The 23882-nt window shown below is 46.8% G+C and overlaps 1 protein-coding gene across 4 annotated transcripts in view; it reads left to right on the plus strand.

The window, feature by feature from the left end:
* Positions 1–23882, plus strand: part of PAX7 (paired box 7) — a 124404-nt gene that overhangs the window by 67145 nt on the left and 33377 nt on the right. For all 4 annotated transcript variants that reach the window (XM_087915139.1, XM_087915141.1, XM_087915140.1 and 1 more), the window contains exons 5-7: positions 1893–2092; positions 11816–11981; positions 14091–14287. In XM_087915139.1, the coding sequence (XP_087771265.1) occupies positions 1893–2092; positions 11816–11981; positions 14091–14287 (563 nt within the window). The remainder of the gene's footprint in view (positions 1–1892; positions 2093–11815; positions 11982–14090; positions 14288–23882) is intronic.

The following is a 23882-nucleotide window of genomic DNA, read 5'->3' on the forward strand; positions in this document are numbered from 1 at the left end:
GACCCGGACTTCTGGATACACAGGGAGCCCTCGACTTACGACCGGTTGCTTAGCGACCATTCGAAGTTGTCACTGACCCCCACCCCACCCCACCCCACCCTCAGAAGTTGAAAGGACAATAATTGCTGCTCCTGCCTGGTTCCGTTGTTCACCCTTGCAACTGACTTGCAAGGATGCGGCCACCTGGCTCTCTTCAGCAAGCCAATGGGACTTCTTGCGAGTCAGTGGGCACCTTGGGTTGTTGTTGTTGTTTTAAAGGAGGCTCCATCACAATGAATGGGGCCTCCTTTAAAAAGAAAAAGAAAAAAACTGAACCTGCTTTAAAAACAAACGAGGGTGAGAATTGCACCTGGATGCAGTGCAGAAGAGCAGGAGGAGGCCATGAGGCTGGCCTCCTCCTCATGCAGGGAAGCTGAACATGGTGTGTGTGCTTCTTGCAAAGAGAGTTGGGGGGCCTGGGGGCCTGGGGGCTTAAGGAGCAGGCCAGGGCCTGCAAAGCCTTGGTAGGGGGCTTTTGCTGCCAGCTTTGGGCTCCCTTTGGGCCAGCAGGCTGGGCTCTAGGAGTGGGGGGAGAGGTAGGCCAAGGCCCACAGGCTGCAGCAGCCCACAAGGCCTGGTAGCTTCTCTAGGCAAGCTTGCCTGGCTAAATGGCTGCCTTGGGGTTAGGCCTAGGCTTGGGAAGGGAAGGGAGCAGCGGGGAGGGAAGTAGGCCGAGGCCTACACAGACTGTAATTATTATTATTTTTTGCTTTAGGCCCAGGGTCTTCAAACCTGGCCAAGTTTAAGACTAGTGGACTTCAACTCCCAGAATTCCTGAGCTAACATGGACTGGAGGTGGAATTCTGGGAGTTGAAGTCCACAAGTCTTAAAAGCTGTCAAGTTTGAAGGCCTTTGCTTTAGGCCAAGGGGGTCCAACCTTGGCCATTGGTAACAGGGGTCTCAACTATGGCAACTTTTAAGAATTCTGGGAGTTGAAGTCCACAAGTCTTAAAGTTGCCAAGGTCGGAGACCCCTGATTTATAAGCCTTGTGGACTTCAACTCCCAGAATTCCCCAGCCAGCCATTTTGTAATGGCTGGCTGGGGAATTCTGGGAGTTGAAGTCCACAGGTCTTAAAAAGTTGCCAAGGTTGGGAAAGTGTTAGGTTTAGGCCTTGGGTGGCCGAATGGCCAGCTTGGGAAAAGGCCAAAGCCTGAAGGGGGACCCCGAGGGGCGTAGAAGGAGCCTCGAGTGCCTCAGGAGTGTGTGGGGGGGAGAACTTGGGGAGGGGCCGAGACAGGCCGACCTTGCCTGAAGACTCGTCCGAAGGCCTCTCTCATCCTCACTTTTAATAACCTGCACATTCGTTTTAATTGCTTTGGGAAGATCAGGAGTTGGTTGTTAAGTGAGATGCTCCACTTAACAGCCGTCATGATGTGCAACCGTCCATTACGGTCATAAGTCAAGGACTCCGTGTAAAGAAACAAAATTGTGGATGGAAATTCTTATTTTTGACGATACATATTATCTATTCGCATCCATTTTTCCTTTATTGCTTTATTGTTTTAATTCACTGTGTAGGGGTGTGTATGTGTGTGTGTGTGTGTGTTGCTATTTTTTAATTGCTTTGTCTCTTGCATTTCTGTGCCTTTTCCTGAAATTGAAATGATTTCTAACCCCCCCCCTCCCAATTTGGACCTGTTTTTCCATTGTCTCTGAATAGCTACGCGGTCCTGTTAACAGATGATAACAGATAATCAGAGTTGGAAGGGACCCTTGTAGGTCATCTAGTCCAACCCCCTGCCCAAGCAGGAGACCCTACGCCATTTCTGATAGATGGCAGGCCAATCTCTTCCTTGCGTCTCCCATGTTTAACCCCCTTATTCCCTTATTTTTCTTCTTCCTCCCCACCAGGCGGTAGATTGGACGACGGCTCCGATGTCGAATCGGAACCGGATCTTCCCTTGAAGCGCAAACAACGCCGGAGTAGGACCACTTTCACAGCCGAACAGCTGGAAGAGTTGGAAAAGGCCTTCGAAAGGACCCACTACCCAGACATTTACACTCGAGAAGAGCTGGCCCAGCGGACCAAGCTGACCGAGGCCCGCGTCCAGGTCAGCGAAAAACATCTGCGCTGGGGGTTGGAAGGGAGGCTGTGGGAACATGCATGCCAGGACGGCGCCAAGAATTTAAAAACTGGAATTGCCCCAGATGCAAAACCGCCTCTTAAAAATTGTGGAGAACCAGGTGGTTGGGGTTTTTTTTTCCCTTGCCATGTCCTGGGTGGGAAAAAATATATATTTCCCTTGTCCGCCTGCCCCCCCCACACACACATTGCATTAGAGAGATGTTTCTCTCTGCAAAACAAAATTACTGAGAATTTATTTTAAAAAATGAAATAAAATAGAGGGGTGTCAGCCAGATAGAATAGAATAGACTTCTTTATTGGCCAAGTGTAATTGGACACAGAAGGAATTTGTCTTTGGTGCAAATACTCTCAGTGCACATAAAAGAAAAGATACATTTGTCAAGAGTCAAGAATCATAAGATACAACACTTAATCATAGTCATAGGCTTATATAGTCATAGGGTATATAGTAAATGGAATATAGTCATAGGGTACAAAAAGCAATCATTTCATATTAGGAAACAGTCAGTATAGATCATAAAGATACAAGTGACAGTTACCGTCATACAGTTACAAGTGGGAGGGGATGGGCGATAGAAAGGATGAGAAGATTAATAGTAATATTAATGCAGTAGTGTAAATAGTTGGACAAAATAGAATAGAATTCTTTATTGGCCAAGGGTGATTGGACACAAGGAATTTGTCTTGGTGCAAATGCTCTCAGTAGACATAAAAGAAAAGATACATTCGTCAAGAGTCAAGAATCACAAGTTTCAACACTTAATGATAGTCATAAGAGTACAATAAGCAATTAAATCATACTAGGAAACAGTCCATATAAATCGTAAGGATACAAGCAACAAAGTTAGAGTCCTACAGTCCCAAGTGGAAGGGGAAGAGCGATAAGGAGTGATGAGAAGGTTAATAGTAATAGTAGTGCAGACTTTGTAAATAGTTGAACGGTGTTGAGGGAATTATTTGTTTAGCAGAGTGATGGCTTTTGGGAAAAAAATGTCCTTGTGTCTAGTTGTTCTGGTGTGCAGTGCTCTATAGCGTCGTTTTGAGGGTAGGAGTTGAAACCATTTATGTCCAGGATGTGAGAGGTCTGTAAATATTTTCACAGTCCTCTTTTTGACTCGTGCCATATACAGGTCCTCGATTGAAGGCAGGTTGGTAGCCATCGTTTTTTCTGCAGTCCTAATTATCCTCTGAAGTCTGCGTCTGTCTTGTTGGGTTGCAGAACCAAACCAGACAGTTATAGAGGTGCAGAGGACAGACTCCATCCTTCCTCCTCTGTAGAACTGGATCAGCAGCTCCTTGGGCAGTTTGAGATTTCTGAGTTGGCGCAGAAAGAACTTTCTTTGTGGTGCTTTTTTTGATGACATTGATCGCAAGTTAGAGAGAAGGAAAAAAGTTGGACAACCCTTTACAATTTTAAAAGCCTGGCAAATAAACCTTGGGTCACCTTTGTGTCCAAACACGGCACAGGTGAGGATTGTTGAAGTGAGTTTTCTGGAGTGGCAGTGAAGGAATTCGTGCAAGGTGGAAGACAGGAGTGGCACCTTGGCCATTTGGGCCTCTTATAAATGTAATGCACTGTTCATCTCACGGGTTTTGGGAGTTGAGAAAACTTTCTTTTTCTCTTCACTCTGCCACCTTGTGGGAAGGTTTCCAGAGGTTAACAAAGCAGCAACTTCTGTTTAATTTAATTTTAATGACGCGTTGGCACGTGCAGAGTTTGGGAGGGCCGTTCACCTCACCAGTATCTTTACTGACTTCTTCATGGAGTTTTTGGACTATCCGTCAACGAAAAATGAAACGTTCTCACCATTTGAAAAAGGCGATGTTTTGGCAAGGACAGCCTCCTTTTTACCTGAAACATTTTGGTGTTCGCAATGTGGTTAGGGAAAGGGGAGAAAATCTCTCCCTCCAAAATTCAAAGCTGGAAGTTGCAGGGCTGCTTCTCCCATTCATCCTTCTTTGCCAGCACACTTCCAGCAGCTGTTCATTTCCCTGCGTTTCTCATGGTTTTCTCGTGTGTGTCCCGCCACCCCCCTTCTGGCAGCCTACGTATCTTCCCATCACTCTGCCCCCTCTTAAAATTTTCTGGGTATGAAAAAGGATCTTTTTACTGGCTCTGGAGACGTCCTGGATGGCAGTGTGGAAAAAAACAAGGAGCCGAAACGGAGGGCGGAAAAAACCCTTCCCTTTCTTTTCTACCCTTCTCCTTTTCCCCTCTCTTAACTACAAGGGAATGCAAAGAAAAATTAGCGGGTTGACGTTTGGAGTTCTTCGCTTAAAAACGCGGAGCTTTGTTAAGATTTAAACACTGAACCTAGGAATGGAGGAGCGAGGGATGGTGGTAGGATGGCCATGGAGACGGATAAGAGAACATAAAATCACATTTATTGTCGCTTTTCTCTGCAAACACACCGGCACACATAACAAAATGAAATTCTGATGCCCGCTCTCAAAAGAAAATAAATAACTAAGCATGCACATACATGAACACACATATATATATATATTGTGTTCGTCAGACAAACACAATACAGAAGCCTGATGATGGCAGATGAGATTCTGCCAAAACATTGCTACAACTTTAAAAGCACAACTATAATGACGTAGGAAAATACCCGAACAAAGTTGAATAACATTCATTTATCTTATCTATCAATCATCTATCTATCTTATCTATCTATCGTCTATCATCTGTCTATCATCTATGTATCATCTATCTATCATTCATCTATCTATCTATCTATCTATCTATCTATCTATCTATCTATCTATCTATCTATCTATCTATCTATCTATCTATCTATCTATCTATCATCATCTCTATATACCCTGTTTCCTCGAAAATATAAGCCCTACCCCACAAAATAAGCCCTAATTAAGATCCCAATCACTCCAGAGTGGATAGGTAAAAATTAAGCTAGGGTGGGATGGAGGGGGGTGTGTGGAGCTGCCCTACTCCTTAACTTTGGACAGTTATAGCCAGTCCTGGCACACCCGGACACCTGCCTTGCCAGCCCATTTCTGCAGCCGGCAAGGCTTTCCTGAAGGCCTCTGGAGCTGATAACAAAGCTCAGGATCGATCCAGAGCTCTTGTTATTGGCTGCAGAGGCCTTCAGGAAAGCCTTGCCGGCTGCAGAATAAGTTCCTGAAGGCCTCTGACAGCAAAAAGGAGGCCGGGGGCTGACGTGTGCAGATGAGATTAGTCAGTGGATGACATCCCCTGAAAATAAGACCTGGTGCCTTTAAAAACAAAAGACAGGGTCTTATTTTCGGGGAAACATGGCATCTATATCTATATCTAATCTGTATATGGCACAAAGCTATTACAAAACTTAGTTGTTCTGCTTTAATTGATAATTTGATTTGTACAAACAACTTACAAACGATTCATTTATAAGTGAACAAATTAGCCTTTTGTTATGTTCCTGGCTCCATTCCCTCCAAAGCAGTGCGAAGTTTCAAGAACCCATTTTTGGGTTTAACGTCGTACAGTGTCCCTTTTGTGGCAAGACGGTGAAACCTTTAAATGGTAGGATTGATGCGATATCATTGACGGTCGTCATAAATTCACAATAAAACCAATGAGAGGATCCCTGACTTACAACAGTTTAATGACTGTTTGAAGATACGACACCAGTGAAACATTTACAACCATGGCAGCATCTCTGTGATGACCCGGGACGTGGCACAAAAGCAACAAAGTCACAAAAGTAGGTAAAGTCCCTTTAATTACCTCCAACTTGGCCCCCAATGTCCAGTTATCATCCGCTGTAAAAAAAAACTCTCCCAAGAACAGTTTTTAAAGGGAAGAAATTCAGTCCGACCCCAAAATACATCCAGATTATAAATAGAAACCAACACAAACCACTTGCTGCAGCAATTAACGAGACAGGGCAGGATAAGGAATTGCAGAACTCAAAACATAACGAAACACACACGGTTGGGAGGATGCCAGAGAGGACCCAGATAAGACTTGACAAGCAAAGATAATGCACGCTTTGCTTCCAGCAAGGTGCTGTGCACAAACATTTTTTATGTCCTGTTTTCCCAGCTGCAGCTAATTGAGGGAATCAGGGCCTTTTTCTCCCCCGTAACCCACGTTGCTCCCTTATGCATTCTTCCCTGTGTGCCCTATGATGAAGAGGGGCTGGCCCGGGGTCTTCATCTGAATTCCCAGCCAGACTCTGCCCTTCCCCAGTTTCCTCCACAGCCACCATAGCCACACTCCCACTCCCTGTCAGCTGTTCGATCTCCCCCTCCGAATCAGATTCCAACAGGGGCATGGCAATCTCCATGGTCCCGTGATCAAAGTTTGGATGCTTGACAACTGGTGTGTATCTTATGACGGTTGCAGTGGTCATGTGATCTGACAAGCCACGTCAAGGGGGAATCCAGATTCACTTAACAACTGCAGTGACTTACTTAACAACTGCAGTGGTTTGCTCAACACCCTGTGGCAAGGAAGGTCATCAAACAGGACAGAACTCACTTTGAACAAATATCTCACTCTTTGGGGCTCAATTGTGGTCATAAGTTGAGGACCACCTGTAAAACTGAGAGAATTCCAGCTAGAATTGTGGCACTTCCTAAAAAGTGGCTTAGAGAGGGGGCAGAGCTAAGGACTTGTCCTACTACAGGTAGTCCTTGACTTACGACCGCAATGTCAGATTCTGGCAGTTACTCCAATTAAATCATGAGCCTCGAGGCACACTTCCAAAACTAAAAAGGATTTATTAGAAGTTAACATGCCTGACTCTGAGACACATAATTCACTGTCAGCCTTGATCCTGCTTTTCCCCGCCACCCCTACATTTTGTATGCACGTTTTATAGTTGTTGCACAATTGAAATTTCTGTTGCTAAGTGAGACATCGGTTGTTTTGCCCCATGTTTACCGTCTTTCTTGCCACTGTTGTTAAGCGAATCCTGCAGCTGATAAATTATTAACCCAGTTGTTAAGCGAATCTGGCTTCCCCATTGACTTGGCTCGTCAGGAGGTCACAAAAGGAGATCACATGACCCTGGGACACATACGGCCGTCGTAAATGGCGGTCCAAGCATCTGAATTTTGACCCCGGGGATGCTCAAAAGGTTGCAAACATGAAAAACGGTCGTAAGTCCCTTCTTTTTTTTAGTGCTGTCATAACATTGAATGGTCGCTAAACGAACTGTCATACGTCGAGGGCAGAAGGATTGGGTTGGGTTGGGAGAGTGAATAAACTTTGAGCCCGCTGAAATTCAGCATGGCAGTGGCTGTGACTCTTAAGGTGGCTTTGCTGGGTTGGTGAAGGACGCTGGACGCTGGAGTCCGATCATCTGGAAAACTCTGCTTAATAGTGACAATGCCAGAGATGGTATTCGGCCGGTTCAGACCGGTTCTGACATACTGGTTGCGGAAATTTTGGCTGGTTTGGAGAACCACAATACTGCGGTGGAAACCTCCCATTCAGTGTGATGACCCAAAGGGGCGTGGCACAAAGGCAGCCCAGTCAGATAATCAGTAGGAGTCTCTTTATTAGCTCCAACTTTGCCCCCAATGTCCTGGTTACCTTTTGGCTGGAGAAAAACTCTTCCAGGAAACAGCCTTTGGCTGCAGAGAATCAAGTCCAAAACATGGTTAACAAAAACTGTAATTTTAAGTCCAATCAAGCCAAACTGAGGTAATTAGTTTGGCAGGGTAGGAGCAAGAATTCCAGACGGGAAGGCATGGCAGTAACTCAACACAGTTGGGAAGACACCAGGAACACAGATAAGCAAAGTCATCACAAGATAAAGTCACATTTGCTCCCAGCAGCTGCCGCACTCAACATGCATCTCCTTTAAACTCTCATTCCCAGGTGTGCCTAATGAAGGGAATCAGGGCCCTTTCCTCCCCCGTAAGGCATGCCACCCATGTTGCTCCCTTCTCCGTTCCTCCCTGCATGCCCTAGGATGAAGAGGGAGTGGACCTGGGTCTTCCTCTGAACTCCCTCTCCCTTGTTCTACCTCTCCCCTGCTCTGCCCAGCCGGACTTTGCCCTTCCCCAGTTTCCTCTACAGCCAACGGAGCCTCACCCCTACTCCCTGTCAGCTGTTCAGCTTCCTCCTGGGATTCAGTCTCCAACAGGGGCATGACACTCAGGACCAACTTTCGGGTAACTTGACGACCGGACCCTTCAATGGTGGCGGGGGGAACCCTTGCTGCTCTGTCCCCCTCCCCCCCGCCCCATTTCCTCTTTCTTCTTGGGTTGGCCCTATGGGAAGCCCTGGCTCTCCATCGGGAGCCGAGAGCTGTCTCTTGTTTATTTTTTGAAATGGATTCCCGTGGCAGGAGAGGCTCCTCGAGCGGCTGATAAAAACCTTAACAGTGATGGAGTGAAAAACAGCTTTGCTTTGAAGTGGGTCTCGCATTACCCTCTCCTGCTCCAGCCTGTATATTTTATTCACCCATAAAATGATTTATAAGCATTAAAAGAGAGGGAGAGAAAGAGAGAGAGGGACATCAGCTACCGTTCGGAGAAAGGGCGGTGGGGGGCGGAAATTAGAGATGGTAGGAACCGCTGGGCTGTATTTTTAAATCATCTGCATTTTCTTACATAGAAACACACAGACAAACACACACACACACCTCTAAGTAACAGCCGGAAGCTTTGGGCATTGGCCAATGCCTCCATCTCTGTCACTCCCTAGTTTTTCCTTTCTGTGTTGGAAAACAACAACAACAAGAAGAGAGGAAGAACGATACAAGCCGGAGAAGATGATTTTAAAAAAAGAAAGATAAGAGACAGGAGACCGGTCCCTTCCAACTCAGTTAATTTGTATCTGTAGCTATATTCTGCTGTACAACCCTGAGAGACAGGTCCTTCGATAGATGGATAAGGGTCGTGACTTGCCCGGTGGAGCCTCCTGTTCTGACCCAAACCCTTTTCCAATAAGACAAATAATAACCAAAGGGAACAGAAACCTTTTAATGAGTCTTACGAATCCCCGGTTAAAAGGCTGCTGCAAACTAATTAACTTTGATAAGCACAAACCTCGCCAAAACTATACGAGACTGCCACGAATCACAGATAAGAAATATTCCACAACACAAGAGTCTTCAAATACCAACTTAAAAAAACTGTAATGCCCACGAGGCTGAGTTTCAAAAATTTTTTGCTTCCTGCAAAGAACATTTGGTTCACAGCTGGCTTTTATCCTCTTGAAGGAGGGGCCATTACCTTGCAGCGTTACCCCCGAGTCGCCTGTGCTGTTGTAGCTGCTCTTTCCTGCAAGCAATCCTGCGTGCACGCGCACTTGGCACAGGCTCCTTGGGAACCTCCTCATCGCTGCTGCCAGCCCCCACAATCCGTGAAGGCAGCAGTCCACTCCCCAATGGTCCTGGCCCCTCCTCCGAGTCCTCCTCCGCCATCCGCACCTGCTGCCGGCTAACCACAACACCTGCATAGACAGGCCCAGTGGATCTTTGAGGGCAGGAAGCAACTAGGAACGCTTCTAATTTCATTAAACTTCCTCCTGTTCACTAGCTGACCTTCCCATCCTGGACACAGGGTAGTAGGCCCCCATTTTTATTTCTAAATTCTGCAGAGATAATCCTTGGCTGAATGACCAGCGACCCCATCGCTAAGCAGTGCGGTCCTTAAGCAAGACATCATGCGGCCGTGTCTTGCAATTTCACCCCGCCGGTTTCTCCATCGACTCCGCCTGTTGGAGGCCGCCCAAATGCTGACACCACGTCCCTTCTCCAGTATCGCCATCACTTGGGTTGCTAAACGGGGCAGCCGTTAAGCAAGGACTCCCTATATGTATAATACACGAATTTGAAGGCGCAGAGGATAGCGGCTGTGCCAATTTTTATTTAGAATACCATCCAGAGGTGGCTTCCTGGACTTCAACTCCCCCCTCCCCCACCAACAGCTGGTGTTCAGAGATATACCCTGCCCGAATGGGGAGGCTCTAATCTCAGTACTTTGAATGCAATCTCAGGTTTTTACATACGAGATTGGGCAGTCATTTCTCCGAAACGATATGAGGTCTCCTGCTCAAGCAGCGGACCTCCAAAGTCCCTTCCAACTTGATTATTCCATATTTTGTACACTTAAGTCGATTTGTTCTCGATTTGAAATTCTTGGAGGGGGCCGCCAGCGCATGCCAGTTTTGGGGAGGAGTTGGAGGGGCTCGTATAAAAACCAATAACTCCTTCCCGGAGTGTGGGAAGCAGCAGAATTTCCCCAGGGCCCCAGAATTTAAGATAGTAGCAAAAAGAAAAAAAGAAAATATGCCATTTTAAATTAATGCCGTCATTCTCCATTCACCACCGAAGCCACTGCAGATGCGATGAGCTTCATCGTCCAGCGTCGCACCTGGCTTGTCCGTTACATGTCAGCCAAAATAAAAAAATTTTTTAAAAAGAATACCCACCCCTCCCCTCAAACTAATCCATCAAAAATCTTTGCCAGAGGAAATTTGGGGAAAGAAATATCTTGCATCCTGGGCTTAATGGACGAATATCGATGTCTTTAAACCCCGAGCTTTTGCCGTAGGGGTAAAAAAATATTATTATTTTTTTGGCGTGGTTTGGGCCTAACAATTCTCCCTCAGCAAAACGGGGAGTGTTTCCGGAGCGTTTTTTACATGCCAGGCTCCCAATTTAGCCATTTCTCCCAATTCCTGGAGTATGGATGATTATTATTATTATTATTTCTGTTTATTTTTTTCCCTCCCCCTAAAAATCCCAGTTGCTCTGAAATTTAATCACATTGCTCATCCTGTGAGGCCTTGGAGATTTTTAAGCAGCTGCAACGCCGAAGCTCTTAAAAGCTAAAACTTGCCAATTGTTTCCTCCCCTTTCCCACTCACCCACCCTCCCTTTCCAACATGTGTGAATTTATGGCTGGCAATTTTGAAAATAAAAAATAAAAAAAATTAAGGCTTCCCGTGTAGATTGTGGTTGCACGGAACCAGCGATGGGATGCAGCCAGTTCGCACCAGTTTGAGAGAACCAGTTGTTAACTTTCTGAGTCGTTTGGTGAAGTGGTTATTGGAAGAAATCATTAGGGCAGAGAGAACCGGTTGTTAAATTGTGTGAATCCCACCACTGCACGGAACTGCCTAGATTCCAATTAAGAGGCGGCAGCATTCATGCAGAGAAAGGGCCTATTGTTTGCATACGGATTATGTATTAATAATATTTTATTAAAAGTCACCATATGTCTCTAGGAAAAAGTCTAGAAAAGAGTGACAGATTGTCTCTTAGAACAGTGTTTTTCAACCTTGGCAACTTTAAGTTATGTGGACTTCCAACTCCCAGAATTCCCATGTGGACTTCAACTCCCAGAATTCCCTAGCCAACTGGCTGAGGAATTCTGGGAGTTGAAGTCCACAATTCTTAAGATTGCCTTGAGAAATATTGCCTTAGAAAGTAGGAATTTGTCAGTGGCCAGCAACTGCAAGACCAAAAAATGGCAAGAAGCGGGGCAAAAAAACCCTACCTGGATTTCCTAATTCTCTGTTACAGCTCTACCAACAGCTTACTTTGTTCCTTATCCAGCGCCCTCCTCTCCTGCTCCCATGATTCTCTGCCTCCCTGAGGGTTCTGGAAGTTGTAGTCCTACGCTAGAAGATGCCTTTATTTCCCCCATCGGTGAGGTATCAGATGCTGTCAAGGTGCGCAGCCCGTAACAGGCTCCACCTCTCTCTCTCTCTCCCCAGGTGTGGTTCAGCAATCGGAGAGCCCGTTGGCGCAAGCAGGCTGGCGCTAACCAGCTGGCCGCTTTCAATCACCTTCTGCCCGGTGGCTTCCCCCCAACCGGCATGCCAACGTTGCCACCTTACCAGCTGCCCGATTCGACGTATCCGACCACCACTCTCTCCCAAGGTGAGTGCCAACTCATAAAATATCTCTACGGTCTTTTTTGAGTTGCCAACAGAAAGGGGAGGGGGGGAAAGGGGTTTGAAAGAGCAGTGCGGCAGCTTGGAAGTCGAAAGTGCATTCCATAAATGGTTTTTCAAAGATAGTAACTAGGTGACTGAAGTTTCTGCCAGGCAAAATTCTAACTGGAGAGCATGATTGATGACTCTGGGCTATGGAAGTGTCCTATTGGAGGATATGAATTATGATACACTCGGGGTAGGGGAAAACCAAGGTCAGGGGTGACAATGAATGGTGTGTCTCAGCATTGGCTACACCCAAGCAGTGTTGGACATGTTAACTCCCAATAAATCCTTTCAAAGTTTTGGAAGTTTGGCTCGAGACTCATGATTTAATTGGGGCAACTGACGGAATCCTGACAGCCAGCCGTCTCTGAGCCTTCCCAGGTAGGACTGACAGGAAACACGACTGGTTGAGCTAATTCTATTTTCTTGCAAAGCTGTGTTAACGTAAACCTTGTAGGCCTGTCCCTTTTACAGTCCGAGAACTTAATGAATTCCCTTCTCATCCTTTTCAGAAGAAATTGGACAAGCATGGGTCTGAAATGTTACAGGGGTTCCTTCTTGAGCTTGACTAGAGGACCTCCAAGGTCCCTTCCAATTCTGATATTCTGTTATTCCACCTCTTTTTCCACCTGTTGTGCAGCGGAGGGTTAGGCTGCCTCTTGTCTAATCCTCCCTTAAGCAGCCTTTCTTCACCCCTCCTTCCAACCTCTTTCTCACGTGCCATTGCAGCCTCCGGAGCCTCGGGGCTCCGTCTGCCCTATCCTGCAATTAGGGTCACTTTCTCTTTTGTTTACAATCAGTTTCACCTCCCGCTTTGATTTGCACAATTCAAGGCATCCGGGCATCAAATGCCCTGCCTCTTCCTCTCTTCCTACAAACCGAAACAACAGCCCTGCGAGGTGAGTTGGGTCGAGCTGTGCAAAGTCACCCAGCCATCTTGTGCAAAGCCGAAACTCCCATGCTGGCTGGGGCATTCTGGGAGTGGAAGTCCTCACGTCTTAAAGCAGACCAGGTTGAGGAATCTTAGCTGCCTCTTCCCTCTTGAGGAAGCTGGTGTTCCCCTCCCCAGACTTTGGACAAAGTAAGGAATGAGGAGGTCCGTACTACAGTCGGGGGTCCAAGGAAGGGGACGATGGCCTCAAATCTGTTAGTCCTGACCCAGCCTTAGCAAGAGTAAGAAACTGACTCTTTGTCACAAAAAATCCCTCTTGCGAATGAATTGCATTCACCCACTGAAAAGTCCAGGCAATAATAGTCCTTCAAAGAGTTAACCGCAGTTCCTTGCGATAATCGCAAAACCATGAAAGGCTGCAAATTAAGTTCTGGCAAACAGCCTCGGAGCAAAATCTTCAGAAAGACAAACTCTTGTCTCCCACGACAACCACTCCGCTTTTCCTTCTATTGATTCCTCCAGCCAGGGAGGGTCCATTCAGCGCCCACCTATGCTTTAATTCCCGAGTCAACTCCTTGTCCTCCGTTGTTCCCCTCTCCTAACAGCTCTGTGCATACGCGCCTCTGGAACAGGCTCCAGCCGTTCTTCCTCCTCACTCACAGCAGCCTCCAAAGGCAGCCGTCTGCCTGTTGGCTGGAAAATGTCGGACGGCCCTGGCTCTATCTCTGCATCCGGTGTAGAGCATCCATCAGAGCCTTCCCCAGACTCCAGACTTGGCCCAAGCTCCTCCCCAAACTCCTCAACGTCCTAGTCTTCCACCAGGTCCACTGGCCGCTGGCAGGCCACAACAGTTGCAAGGGGTTTACCCAAAAATGCATTGCCATTCCTTTCTGGATGGCTTAGTGTCGTTGACTTCTCAAGCTAGCGTACCATCCTGGGGGAGGAGGGGTGTCTATCCCTTTCCTGGTGGTCTCCTTTCCAGTCCCCCTTACTCCTCAAGGAAATGCACGTTCCCCTCCTGAATCATTAGTTGACTTCTCAAGCTAGCCTTCCCCGTCCTGGTGGTCTCTCATCCAGTCCTCTTCTCCGTTGGCGCTCCAAGGAAATGCTTTGACCTGCAAGCCCCTCTTTCTCACGGCTCCTTCTTTCCCCGCGCAGACGGAGGCAGCACCGTACACCGGCCCCAGCCTCTCCCACCGTCCACCATGCACCAGGGGGGCCTGTCCGCAGCCACCCCCGACTCCAGCTCTGCCTACGGTGCCCGGCACAGTTTCTCCAGCTACTCGGACACTTTCATGAACCCCAACGCTCCAGCCAACCACATGAATCCCGTCAGCAACGGCCTGTCTCCACAGGTAAGTCGTTCTTAACCGTTCTTCTCCAGCCATTTGCAAAAACAGAAACAAACTGGGCTGGGGGCGGGGGTCCCTTGGAAGAGTGATGGTCCCCTGAGTGGGTGGGTGGGTGCTGCGGGAATCAGAGGTCCCCAACTGGGACAGCGTATTGCTTTGCAGGTATATTAAATTCTTGCACCCCACCAAGGCAAAGATGGATAAGGCATCGCATTCTACAAACCGTTTTTGTTCGTTGACGTCACCTGTGTTTTTTCCTCCCTTGTATTAGCCTCTCAACGGGGGCTCAATTTCCCCCACCCCACCCCAGATCTTGCTAAAATGTAAAAAAAATTTTTTTTTACCTTGTGCCGATATTTCTATCTTCAGAAATCCTCGCGGATCCCTAAACTGGTCGTTTGTTATATTTCCGTGACTCGCAAACTTTTTTTTACTTGGGATTGTTGTCGGGCTATTGTTTGAATTTTGTCAGGAAAATGGGGGATCCAGGTTGGGGGAGAAGCTGTGGGTTCCTGACTCTTTTGGGGATCCCCCCCCTACTCCATTTTGGCCCACTTGGACAGAGCCAGCAAAGGTAGAAATTTTTTTTAAAAACCCATCTACTGCTTTGTTCCACGTCAACAAATCTCAGCCATCCATCCAAACTGGCCTTCTACACACATAATTTAAGTTTATTACTGGTGTTTTTGAGCAAGGCGTGAGAAAAATTCAGATCTGGATCCCTTTTCCTCCTGCACGCATTTTAGACACGTAATTTTATCGATGGAGCAGTAAAATTTGGTCCCCAATCACCAGCACAGAAAAGGATTTCTGAGAGAGAGAGAGAGAGAGAGAGAGAAAATCCGCCGCACTAAACGTGTCTCTTCTTTTGATGTGTTTGTCTGAAATTATTTTGATTGTACCGCGTGGTCTTGTAAAACGGATTGAAAGATGTTCTGGCTTCTGTCGTCCCAAGGAAAGGGGATGTGGCTGCTTATTTGCTGATTTGCAAAATGGAAAAAGCACACCTTATAGTTTATTGCTTTTTAAGGCTTCATTTCCATCTTGAAGGGATGATGCAGATCTATAAGAAAGAGGAGTAAATTAATCATGCATAAAAATAATTGGGGCTCCAACATTTAGGGAATTCCTTTAGGGAAGGGAACTGTGAAACCCTGAAGGTGTGGGTACAAAACCATTTATCCATATTTTGTTTGTCTTATCACCTTTCTTTCCTGCAAGGCTTAATTTGGAAAAGCCAAAGATCCTTCTTAAGGTGCAATTTCCTAATTATGTGGGTTTTCCCGAGGGGAAGACGTTCTGTACATGAGGCCGGTTGAGAAGGACCCCGGAGAAAAATCAGGAAAAAGAGAAGTGAGGGCTGAGCAATCAAATAGAACCCCCCCCAAATGGGAGAAAGATAAATTTAGTTCCTGATTATGGACACCTGGAAGTTGGTTTGCAAAGCAGAGGAGATCCTTTTCAACCCGATTAGCCAGTAAGAAAAAATAATCTTTCAATCTAGTTCTGCCAATTTTCCACTTAGGAGGTAAAAATAGAAGAGAAATAGAATAGAATAGAAGAGAAGAGAAGAGAAGAGAAGAGAAGAGAAGAGAAGAGAAGAGAAGAGAAGAGAAGAGAAGAGAAGACACAATAGAATGCAGAATAGAATAAAATAGAATAGAATATAGGACAGAACAGAATAGAATAGAAATGGAATAAGGAATAGAATAGAATAGAATAGAAGAAAGAGAAGAGAAGAGAAGAGAAAACACAATAGAATGCAGAATAGAATAAAATAGAATAGAATATAGAACAGAACAGAATAGAATAGAAATGGAATAAGAATAGAATAGAAGAGAAGAGAAGAGAAGAGAAGAGAAGAGAAAACACAATAGAATGCAGAATAGAATAAAATAGAATAGAATATAGGACAGAACAGAATAGAATAGAAATGGAATAAGGAATAGAATAGAAGAGAAGAGAAGAGAAGAGAAGAGAAGAGAAGACACAATAGAATGCAGAATAGAATAAAATAGAATAGAATATAGAACAGAATAGAATAGAAATGGAATAAGGAATAGAATAGAATAGAATAGAATAGAATAGAATAGAATAGAATAGAATAGAATAGAATAGAATAGAATAGAATATTCATTATTGCCCAAGTGCAATTGGACACACAAGGAATTTGTCTTGGTGCAAATGCTCTCAATGTACATAAAAGAAAAGATACATTTGTCAAGAGTCAAGAATCATAAGGTTAATAATAGTCATAGGCATAATACGCAAATCAGAACAATTTTATTCCAAAACACAGGGACAGCATAGGGATTCAACCTTCAAAATTGGGAGAAAGGGAAAATAATTTTGCATTCCCTTCCCCGGAGAGGTAGGTTTGATTTGAAAATTCCTAAACAGCGAGGTGGAAATAGATTAATTATAAGTGCAGCATTCTCTTTGCAAGAGACAAAAATAAATTAAAACTGTATTCACGCTCACACCAAGCTACTTTCAAGCGCTGCGCACTTTTACACATGGTTGGCTTAGAAAGGCCGGGCGGGAGATTTTGTCATTCATTCATTCAATGTCATTGCGCACGTGTTGTGCATCGGCAAAATAAAGGTTTGAGCTTGAAATTAAGGAGATTAAATTTTTTAGGAGAAAAAAAAAATGAATCATTTATCCCAATAAAAGAGGGTGGGGAAGTCAGCCCGCCAGGGATGAAGGCATTTTTTTTAAATATCTACAATAAAACGTCCCACGCTGCTTTAAGGAATTGGAAAAGTTTCTTATTGCATCCGCCGGTTACAACGAGCGTCTCTCTCAGGCTGTTTAACGGGGCAGTTATTCAGCCAACGGCTCTCTTGGGCTTATTCTGACCTCTTCCTAAATTGGGCTCTGAACCTTCTTCCCCCAAAACCTGCCAGCCACAGTATTTTCCCTCTTTCGTTCCAAAGAGGAGAGGTGACAAGCCCTGTGCCCAAAGGTTGCAAGTGTGGGGTTTGAGGGAGGTTTCTCTCTCTCTCTCTCTTTCTTTCTTTCTTTTTTGCAAAAGTCTTGTACCTCCAAAGGCTTAAAGCCTTCGGAGCCACGAATTGTGATCCTTCCCCGGCTCCGGCCTTTCGCAAATTGGCAAAGCGCGCCGGGTCTCTCTCTCTTAATGCCTCCTTCTCTCCCTTGTTCGCCGTAATGCCCCGATGTTCCCAATCTGCTTTGAGGGATGGAAAGATTAAGAATAATAATAATAATATATAAAAAAAAAATTGCAATAAAATATGTGTGAACGCGGGGGTAATTGTGGACAAATGCGGCATTCAAATTCATTTTTCCACTTCTTTCACATACCATTTCAATCTTATTTTCTGCTTATTAATGAGATCTTGTTGGCTGGAATGGGCAGAGCTGCCCGTTTTCTGGAGTAATTGCACATAATTTTCTTTTCCAGCCGAGATTTGCATCTTCGCCGCCACCCCCTTCATTCTTCACTGTTTAACAGGGGCCCCCCCTCCTCTCTCCCCCTTTCCAAATCTCCCTCTTTCCTCCCCCCCTTCCCTTATTTCACCCCCTCCCTGCCTGTCTGGCAAGACTTAATTTTAAATGCTTATTATACACTTAGACACTTGGACCAAACCAAGCAACGGGTGGGCAGAACGAAACCCTCCGTGTCAACCTCCCTTTCTCCTCCTTTTCTTTCTTGGCTCCCTTGTTACCAGCCTTATCGCGGTTGTAATTAATGCTCTTTAAAAAAAAACCTGGGTAAAATCAGTATTGTAGTTGTGGAGAAAATGCACACACACACACACACACACCCCGAATGTGGCTTGAAAGTTTTCTTTTCTCGGAAGAAATTCAAAACGGAGAACGGCGCCATTCCCCCAAGTTTGGTTTTTTTTTGGGGGGGGGGGCGAGTTTGGTGTTTGGAAGGGACAGTGTGGATGGGTGTCAACAATGCGACACACCATTTTTGTCACGTGGCTTTGTCTATCTTGGGTCTTCCATTGTGGTACATCTTTTCAGTCATGAATCTCTTCTGAAAAATACTCAGCAAATGATGGCGATTTAGATTCACGTCAAACCTTATTCCATAGCCTAAGAATTATCAGAGAGAGAGAGAGATGATAGATAGATAGATAGCTAAATAGATGAGAAGATAGGTAGGTAGGTAGGTGGACAGACAAACAGACAGACAGGTAGCTAGCTAGCTGGTGGATAGATAGGTAGATAGATGGGTAAGTGGACAGACAGACAGAAAGACGGGTAACTTGATGGGTCGGTAGGTAGATAGACAGCTAGCTAGCTAATTAACCTGATAGGTAGGTAGGTAGGAAGGTAGGTAGGTAGACAGGCAGGCAGGCAGGCAGATAACTTTGTAGGTAGACAGACAGACAGACAGGTAGCTAGCTAGCTAACTTGATGGGTAGATGGATAGATAGGTAAGTAGATAGATAGATAGATAGATAGATAGATAGATAGATAGATAGATAGATAGATAGATAGATAGATGATAGCTGTTAGCATTAATTTGGTTCTGAACAAAGCTACTTTTGCAAATAATACATTACATGTTTTCTGCCTTTATTTATCCCTCATCCCCTCGGTCCCGCTTCTCCTGCGCTGATCATTTGATGAAAAATGTTTGCAGAATTACCCTTATTCTAGCTACCTGCTCGGTTGAATTTCTAAGAAAAGATTTTATTTTATTTTTAGCCGTTAGCTGGGAAGGCGAAATAAGCGTCTCCGCAGACCAGGAAAACCCGCGAAGACCGTTGTCGGGGGGTGGGGGTGGAAGCCTTTGAAAGAGTTTTGTCCTTCTAGACGAGCCAGAAGGCCTCTTCCCTGCAAACCAGGAGGCTCATCCAGAGCGTTCAGAGGGGATTTCTCAGTAGCCTTGCGCTTTCGATCCGCTTCTTTTCAACCCCCCTCCCGTGTGATGAGATCTCTTTTAATTGCACACTTTGTAAAACCCCTGCTCCTCTTCCTTGTTGGGGAAACTGCGCTAACCGTTCGATTTTATTTTCCCAGCTCCCTCCCAACCCCCAGGGCTGCCCCCTCCTCCTCCCAGAGTCTCTCTCTGGCGTGCCTCAAAAGTTTGGTAAATTATTAAACTCCCACAAAGCTGCTGTTTCTTTGCTCACCCACCCACCCGCCTCTTCCATCTGTTCCTGTCAATTCGATGTGTCAGCTACAGGCTCTGGGAGGGGAGAGGGAGGAAGGAAGAAAACATGGGACTTTTCTCGTGTGAAAAGAGAAAGGCATTTATTTTCCAGGAACATCAAGGTGAGCACTCCCATGAGGACTTTCGGCCCTAGATAAGGCAGGCCCAGAAATGTTCCTGTCTCTTGTTAGGGACAGGTGGAAAGTCAGGAAAATAGATTGCAAAGATAGAGAAGGTTGGTTTTGGGTTTAAAGCACCTCCACGGAGGTAGAATGGAGGAGAAGAAGCTTTTGATGAAGGTAGAGTGGAGAGAAGAAGATTTTGATGAAGGTAGGGTGGACAGAAGCTTTTGATGAAGGTAGGGTGGACAGAGAAAGATTCTGATGAAGGTAGAGTGGAGAAGATTTTGATGAAGGTAGGGTGGACAGAAGCTTTTGATGAAGGTAGGGTGGACAGAGAAAGATTCTGATGAAGGTAGAGTGGAGAAGATTTTGATGAAGGTAGGGTGGACAGAAGCTTTTGATGAAGGTAGGGTGGACAGAAGAAGATTTTGATGAAGGTAGGGTGGACAGAGAAAGATTCTGATGAAGGTAGAGTGGAGAAGATTCTGATGAAGGTAGAGTGGAGAAGATTTTGATGAAGGTAGGGTGGACAGAAGAAGATTTTGATGAAGGTAGGGTGGAGAGAAGAAGATTTTGATGAAGGTAGGGTGGACAGAGAAAGATTTTGATGAAGGTAGGATGGACAGAAGAAGATTCTGATGAAAGTAGAGTGGACAGAAGATTTTGATGAAGGTTGGGTGGACAGAGAAAGATTTTGATGAAGGTAAGATAGACAGAGAAAGATTTTGATGAAAGTAGAGTGGACAGAAGATTTTGAAGAAGGTAGGGTGGACAGAAGAAGATTTTGATGAAGGTAGAGTGGACAGAAGCTTTTGAAGAAGGTAGGGTGGACAGAAGAAGATTTTGCCCTAAAATGGACAATCTCAATGGCTGGTCCTGAATTCTAGTTAGAAAGGAAATGCCAATGTTGGTTTACAGGTTTGAAGGACCCCAAACCCAGGTCCTTATTCCGCTTTTTGAAAAAAATAGTAAAGGGAATCTGGCTGGTAGCAAAACGTTCATCCTCTCTACCCCCTATATTTTTCTTTTTCCCCAGAAAGGGCCCTGCCTTTCTGGAAAAGAGGAATGGAAGCTCAGTGGTTGGTTGAGGAGCGGGTCCCAGGCAAACCAAGGGAGGTGGACATCTCACCCTCAGTGTTCGCTGGACATTCAGGACTCAGGAATGGCTTCTAACGCCAGCCCTTTTCAGCAGAGGCCCTCACCTTTTCCAAGTGTGTGTGTTGTCATCCAGCCATGTTGTCTCGGTGTGTTGTGTGTTGTTGCTGTCTTTGAAAGTCCTTCAACATACCAACCTCTCTGGTACCTTCACCATTTGCCCTGTAAGACGCCTTCTAAGCCCTTTCAAAGGTCCCTTCTTCTTTTAAGCAGGAAAAAAAAAGCAACCCCAGAAATTTGCCCCCATTCCCTCCTGCCCCTTCCAGTTGCGCTCTGTCTTTCTCCGCGCCCAGGTGTCTTTAACGGTGTTCACGGCTCTTGGCCACGGAGAATTGCAATGCAGAACGATGTTCCTCTGTTGTTGTTGGTTTTTTCCAATTATTATTCTCATCCCTTCTTTCTGAGATTAATAAGGGAACCCAGGGAGACGAGTTGAGGCCGGCCGAAGAGAGGAGAGAAAAACGAGAGATGAGCAATTAGCGACGCGGCCAAGCCCCCTCTCCCCGGTGACCTCTGCACTCTCCTTTCGGCCAGCTGCAAAGCGTGGTCTGAGGAGGTCCTCAAGTCCAGGGCAGGGAAGGAAGTCCAACCGATGGCCCAGCCTGGGTGCAAAATTGCGAGCGACCCTCATGGGTCTGACGGGGGAGGCCAAGAATGATGGTCGGGGGTCCCTTTGCCTCGTCCGTTACCCTCTTAGCTGCGGTGGGACTCTCTCTCTTGCCCAATTCTCTAGTCGGCGCAGAATTTATGAGCCACGGGGGCCCAGTGGTTAGACTGCGGTACTGCAGCTGCTTCTGCTGACTGCTGGCTGCCTGAAATTTAGAAGTTCACATCCCATCAGGCTCAAGGTTGACTTAGCCTTCCATCTTTCTGAGATCGGTAAAATAAGGGCAATATGTTGACACTGTAAAACCGCTTGGAGAGGGCTGTAAAAGCCACTGTGAAGCGGTATATAAGTCTAAGTGCTATTGCTATCTTCCTTCCTTCCTTCCTTCCTTCCTTCCTTCCTTCCTTCCTTCCTTCCTTCCTTCCTTCCTTCCTTCTTCCCTTCCTCCCTTCCTTGTGGAAGAATGCAGTATTGTAGGCTAACTCTGCCAACTGCCAGCAGTTCTCCAATTGCCAGCTGACCTGCTGAAGGTTGACTCTGTCCTTCCGAGGTGGGTCAAATTAGGGCCCAGATTGTTGGGGGCAAGAGGCTGACTCCGTAAACCGCTTAAGAGAAGGATGCAAAGGCACTATAAAGTGGTATATAAGTCCAAGGGCTATTGCTTACTGCTATTGCAGGCAAACTCTGCCCACTGCCAGGAGTTCAATACTCACCAGGCTCAAGGTTGACTCAGCCTTCCATCCCTCCAAGGCTGGTAAAATGAGGACCCAGATTATTTGGGGGACAAGAGGCTGACTCTGTAAACCGCTTAGAGTGGGCCGTAAAGGCACTGTGAAGCGGTATATAAGTCTAAGGGCTATGGCTATTCAATGGAAGTCTAGCCCCTCCCCTGCCCCATCCACAGAATATAGAGCCAAGGAGCTGCAGAGAGTTTCACTGAGAAGCTGACTTGTCCACTGTCCAGTTGGAGAACGAAATGTGGCTGGGAAGGGGATGCTCTTTTGGGGGGGAATAAGATCCCTAAAAAAAGAAGAAAACACACAAAAGGTGGAGGCGACAGACTGTTCCCCTCGGAGGAGGGAACGGGGCCGTTTCCAGCCAAGCGAGACGAGGGAGGTGTCCGTGCCCCACACGGGTCAGCCAGGCTGAAAGGAGGGAAAGTGATCAAAGGTATGGACAGCTGGAGCTTTCCCGATAAGGCCGGTATTAAGGCTTATCGGGCGCAGGGATGAGGCCTATCCCGTTGCAGTCAATAAGGGCTCGAAAACAGATCACGGCTCCCCCAGGAATCCCAGCGGAGCGCCAGGAAGAGCGGGGGGAGGCGGGGGCGCTGCGATTTAATCGGAGCTCTGCCGCCAAAGGGGACCGAAACTGGCTTCTTCTCCCCCAACCGTCCTTCCCCTCCAGGCTTCTGCACATGGGTTACACATAGGAGCAGTCCCGGGGACAAAGGAATAAGGTCTCCAGTGACATGGGGGTGGGTGGGGGGCTATCCCAAGCTCCTTTCTGACAGCAAACCCAGCAGTCAAATGCTGGGGGCTGTTCATCTCCGGCCAGGGGGATTTTTTGTTGTTGGTTGTGAAGTCTTGTCCGACCCATCGCGACCCCCGTGGACCCTGTTCCTCCAGGCCTTCCTGGCCTCTCCCGTCCTCCGGAGTCCATTTAAGCCAGGGGTCTTCAAACTTGGCAAGTTGAAGGCTTGTGTGGACTTCAACTCCCAGAATTCCTCCTCCTCCAGTCATGGTAGATCAGGGCTTCTGGGCGTTGAAGTCCACACAAGCCTTCAACTTGCCAAGTTAAGCTCACGCCGACTGTTTCAGGGACTCCCTCTGGCCCCCTCTTTCTCTGCCGTCCCCTCCTCCTCCTCCTTCTTCTCCTTCTTTCCTTCCTTCCTTCCTTCCTTCCTCCTCCTCCTCCTCCTCCTCCTCCTCCTCCTCCTCCTCCTCCTCCTCCTCCTCCTCCTCCTCCTCCTCCTCCTCCTCCTTCTTCTGCTTCTGCTTCTCCTTCTCTCCTTCTTCTTCTTTTGCCCTCCATCGTTCCCAGCATTGGGCTCTTCTCCTTCCTTCCCATGAGGTGGCCAAAGTCTTTGAGTTTCCTCTTCAGGATCCGGCCTTCTCAAGAGCAGTCAGGTGGATCTCCTCTGGGACCGACCGGTTGGATGGCCTTGCCGTCCGAGGGACTCGCGGAGTCTCCACCTCCGGCCCCAGAGTTCAAGGGCCTTCATTCTTTGGCGCTCAGCCTTCCTTGTGGTCCGACTTCCACAGCCCTGCGTTGCAACTGGGAAAGCCGCAGCCGGGACTCTGCGCGCTTTCGTTGGCAGGGGGGTGCCTCTGCTTTTGAGCGTGGTGTCTAGACTTGCCACAGCTTTCCTCACCAGGATGAAATCTAGGACCTAGATTTACAATCTAGAGTCGCCCTACGCGTGGCCACCTTTTTTCCCGTGGGGCATCAAGGCTCCCTTGATGCCCCAAGGGAGGGGGCTTGTCACCTCCTTGGTGCAAAGCAGGGCTATGTTTGGAGGGATGATAAGGAAGAAGACCCTGCTGGGTCCGGAGATTTGGGCCATCCCTCAAGAGG

This window comes from Pseudonaja textilis, chromosome 18 (assembly GCF_049901715.1).
Source record: "Pseudonaja textilis isolate UNSWEBS1 chromosome 18, rPseTex1.2, whole genome shotgun sequence".
Taxonomy (NCBI): Eukaryota; Metazoa; Chordata; class Lepidosauria; order Squamata; family Elapidae; genus Pseudonaja; species Pseudonaja textilis.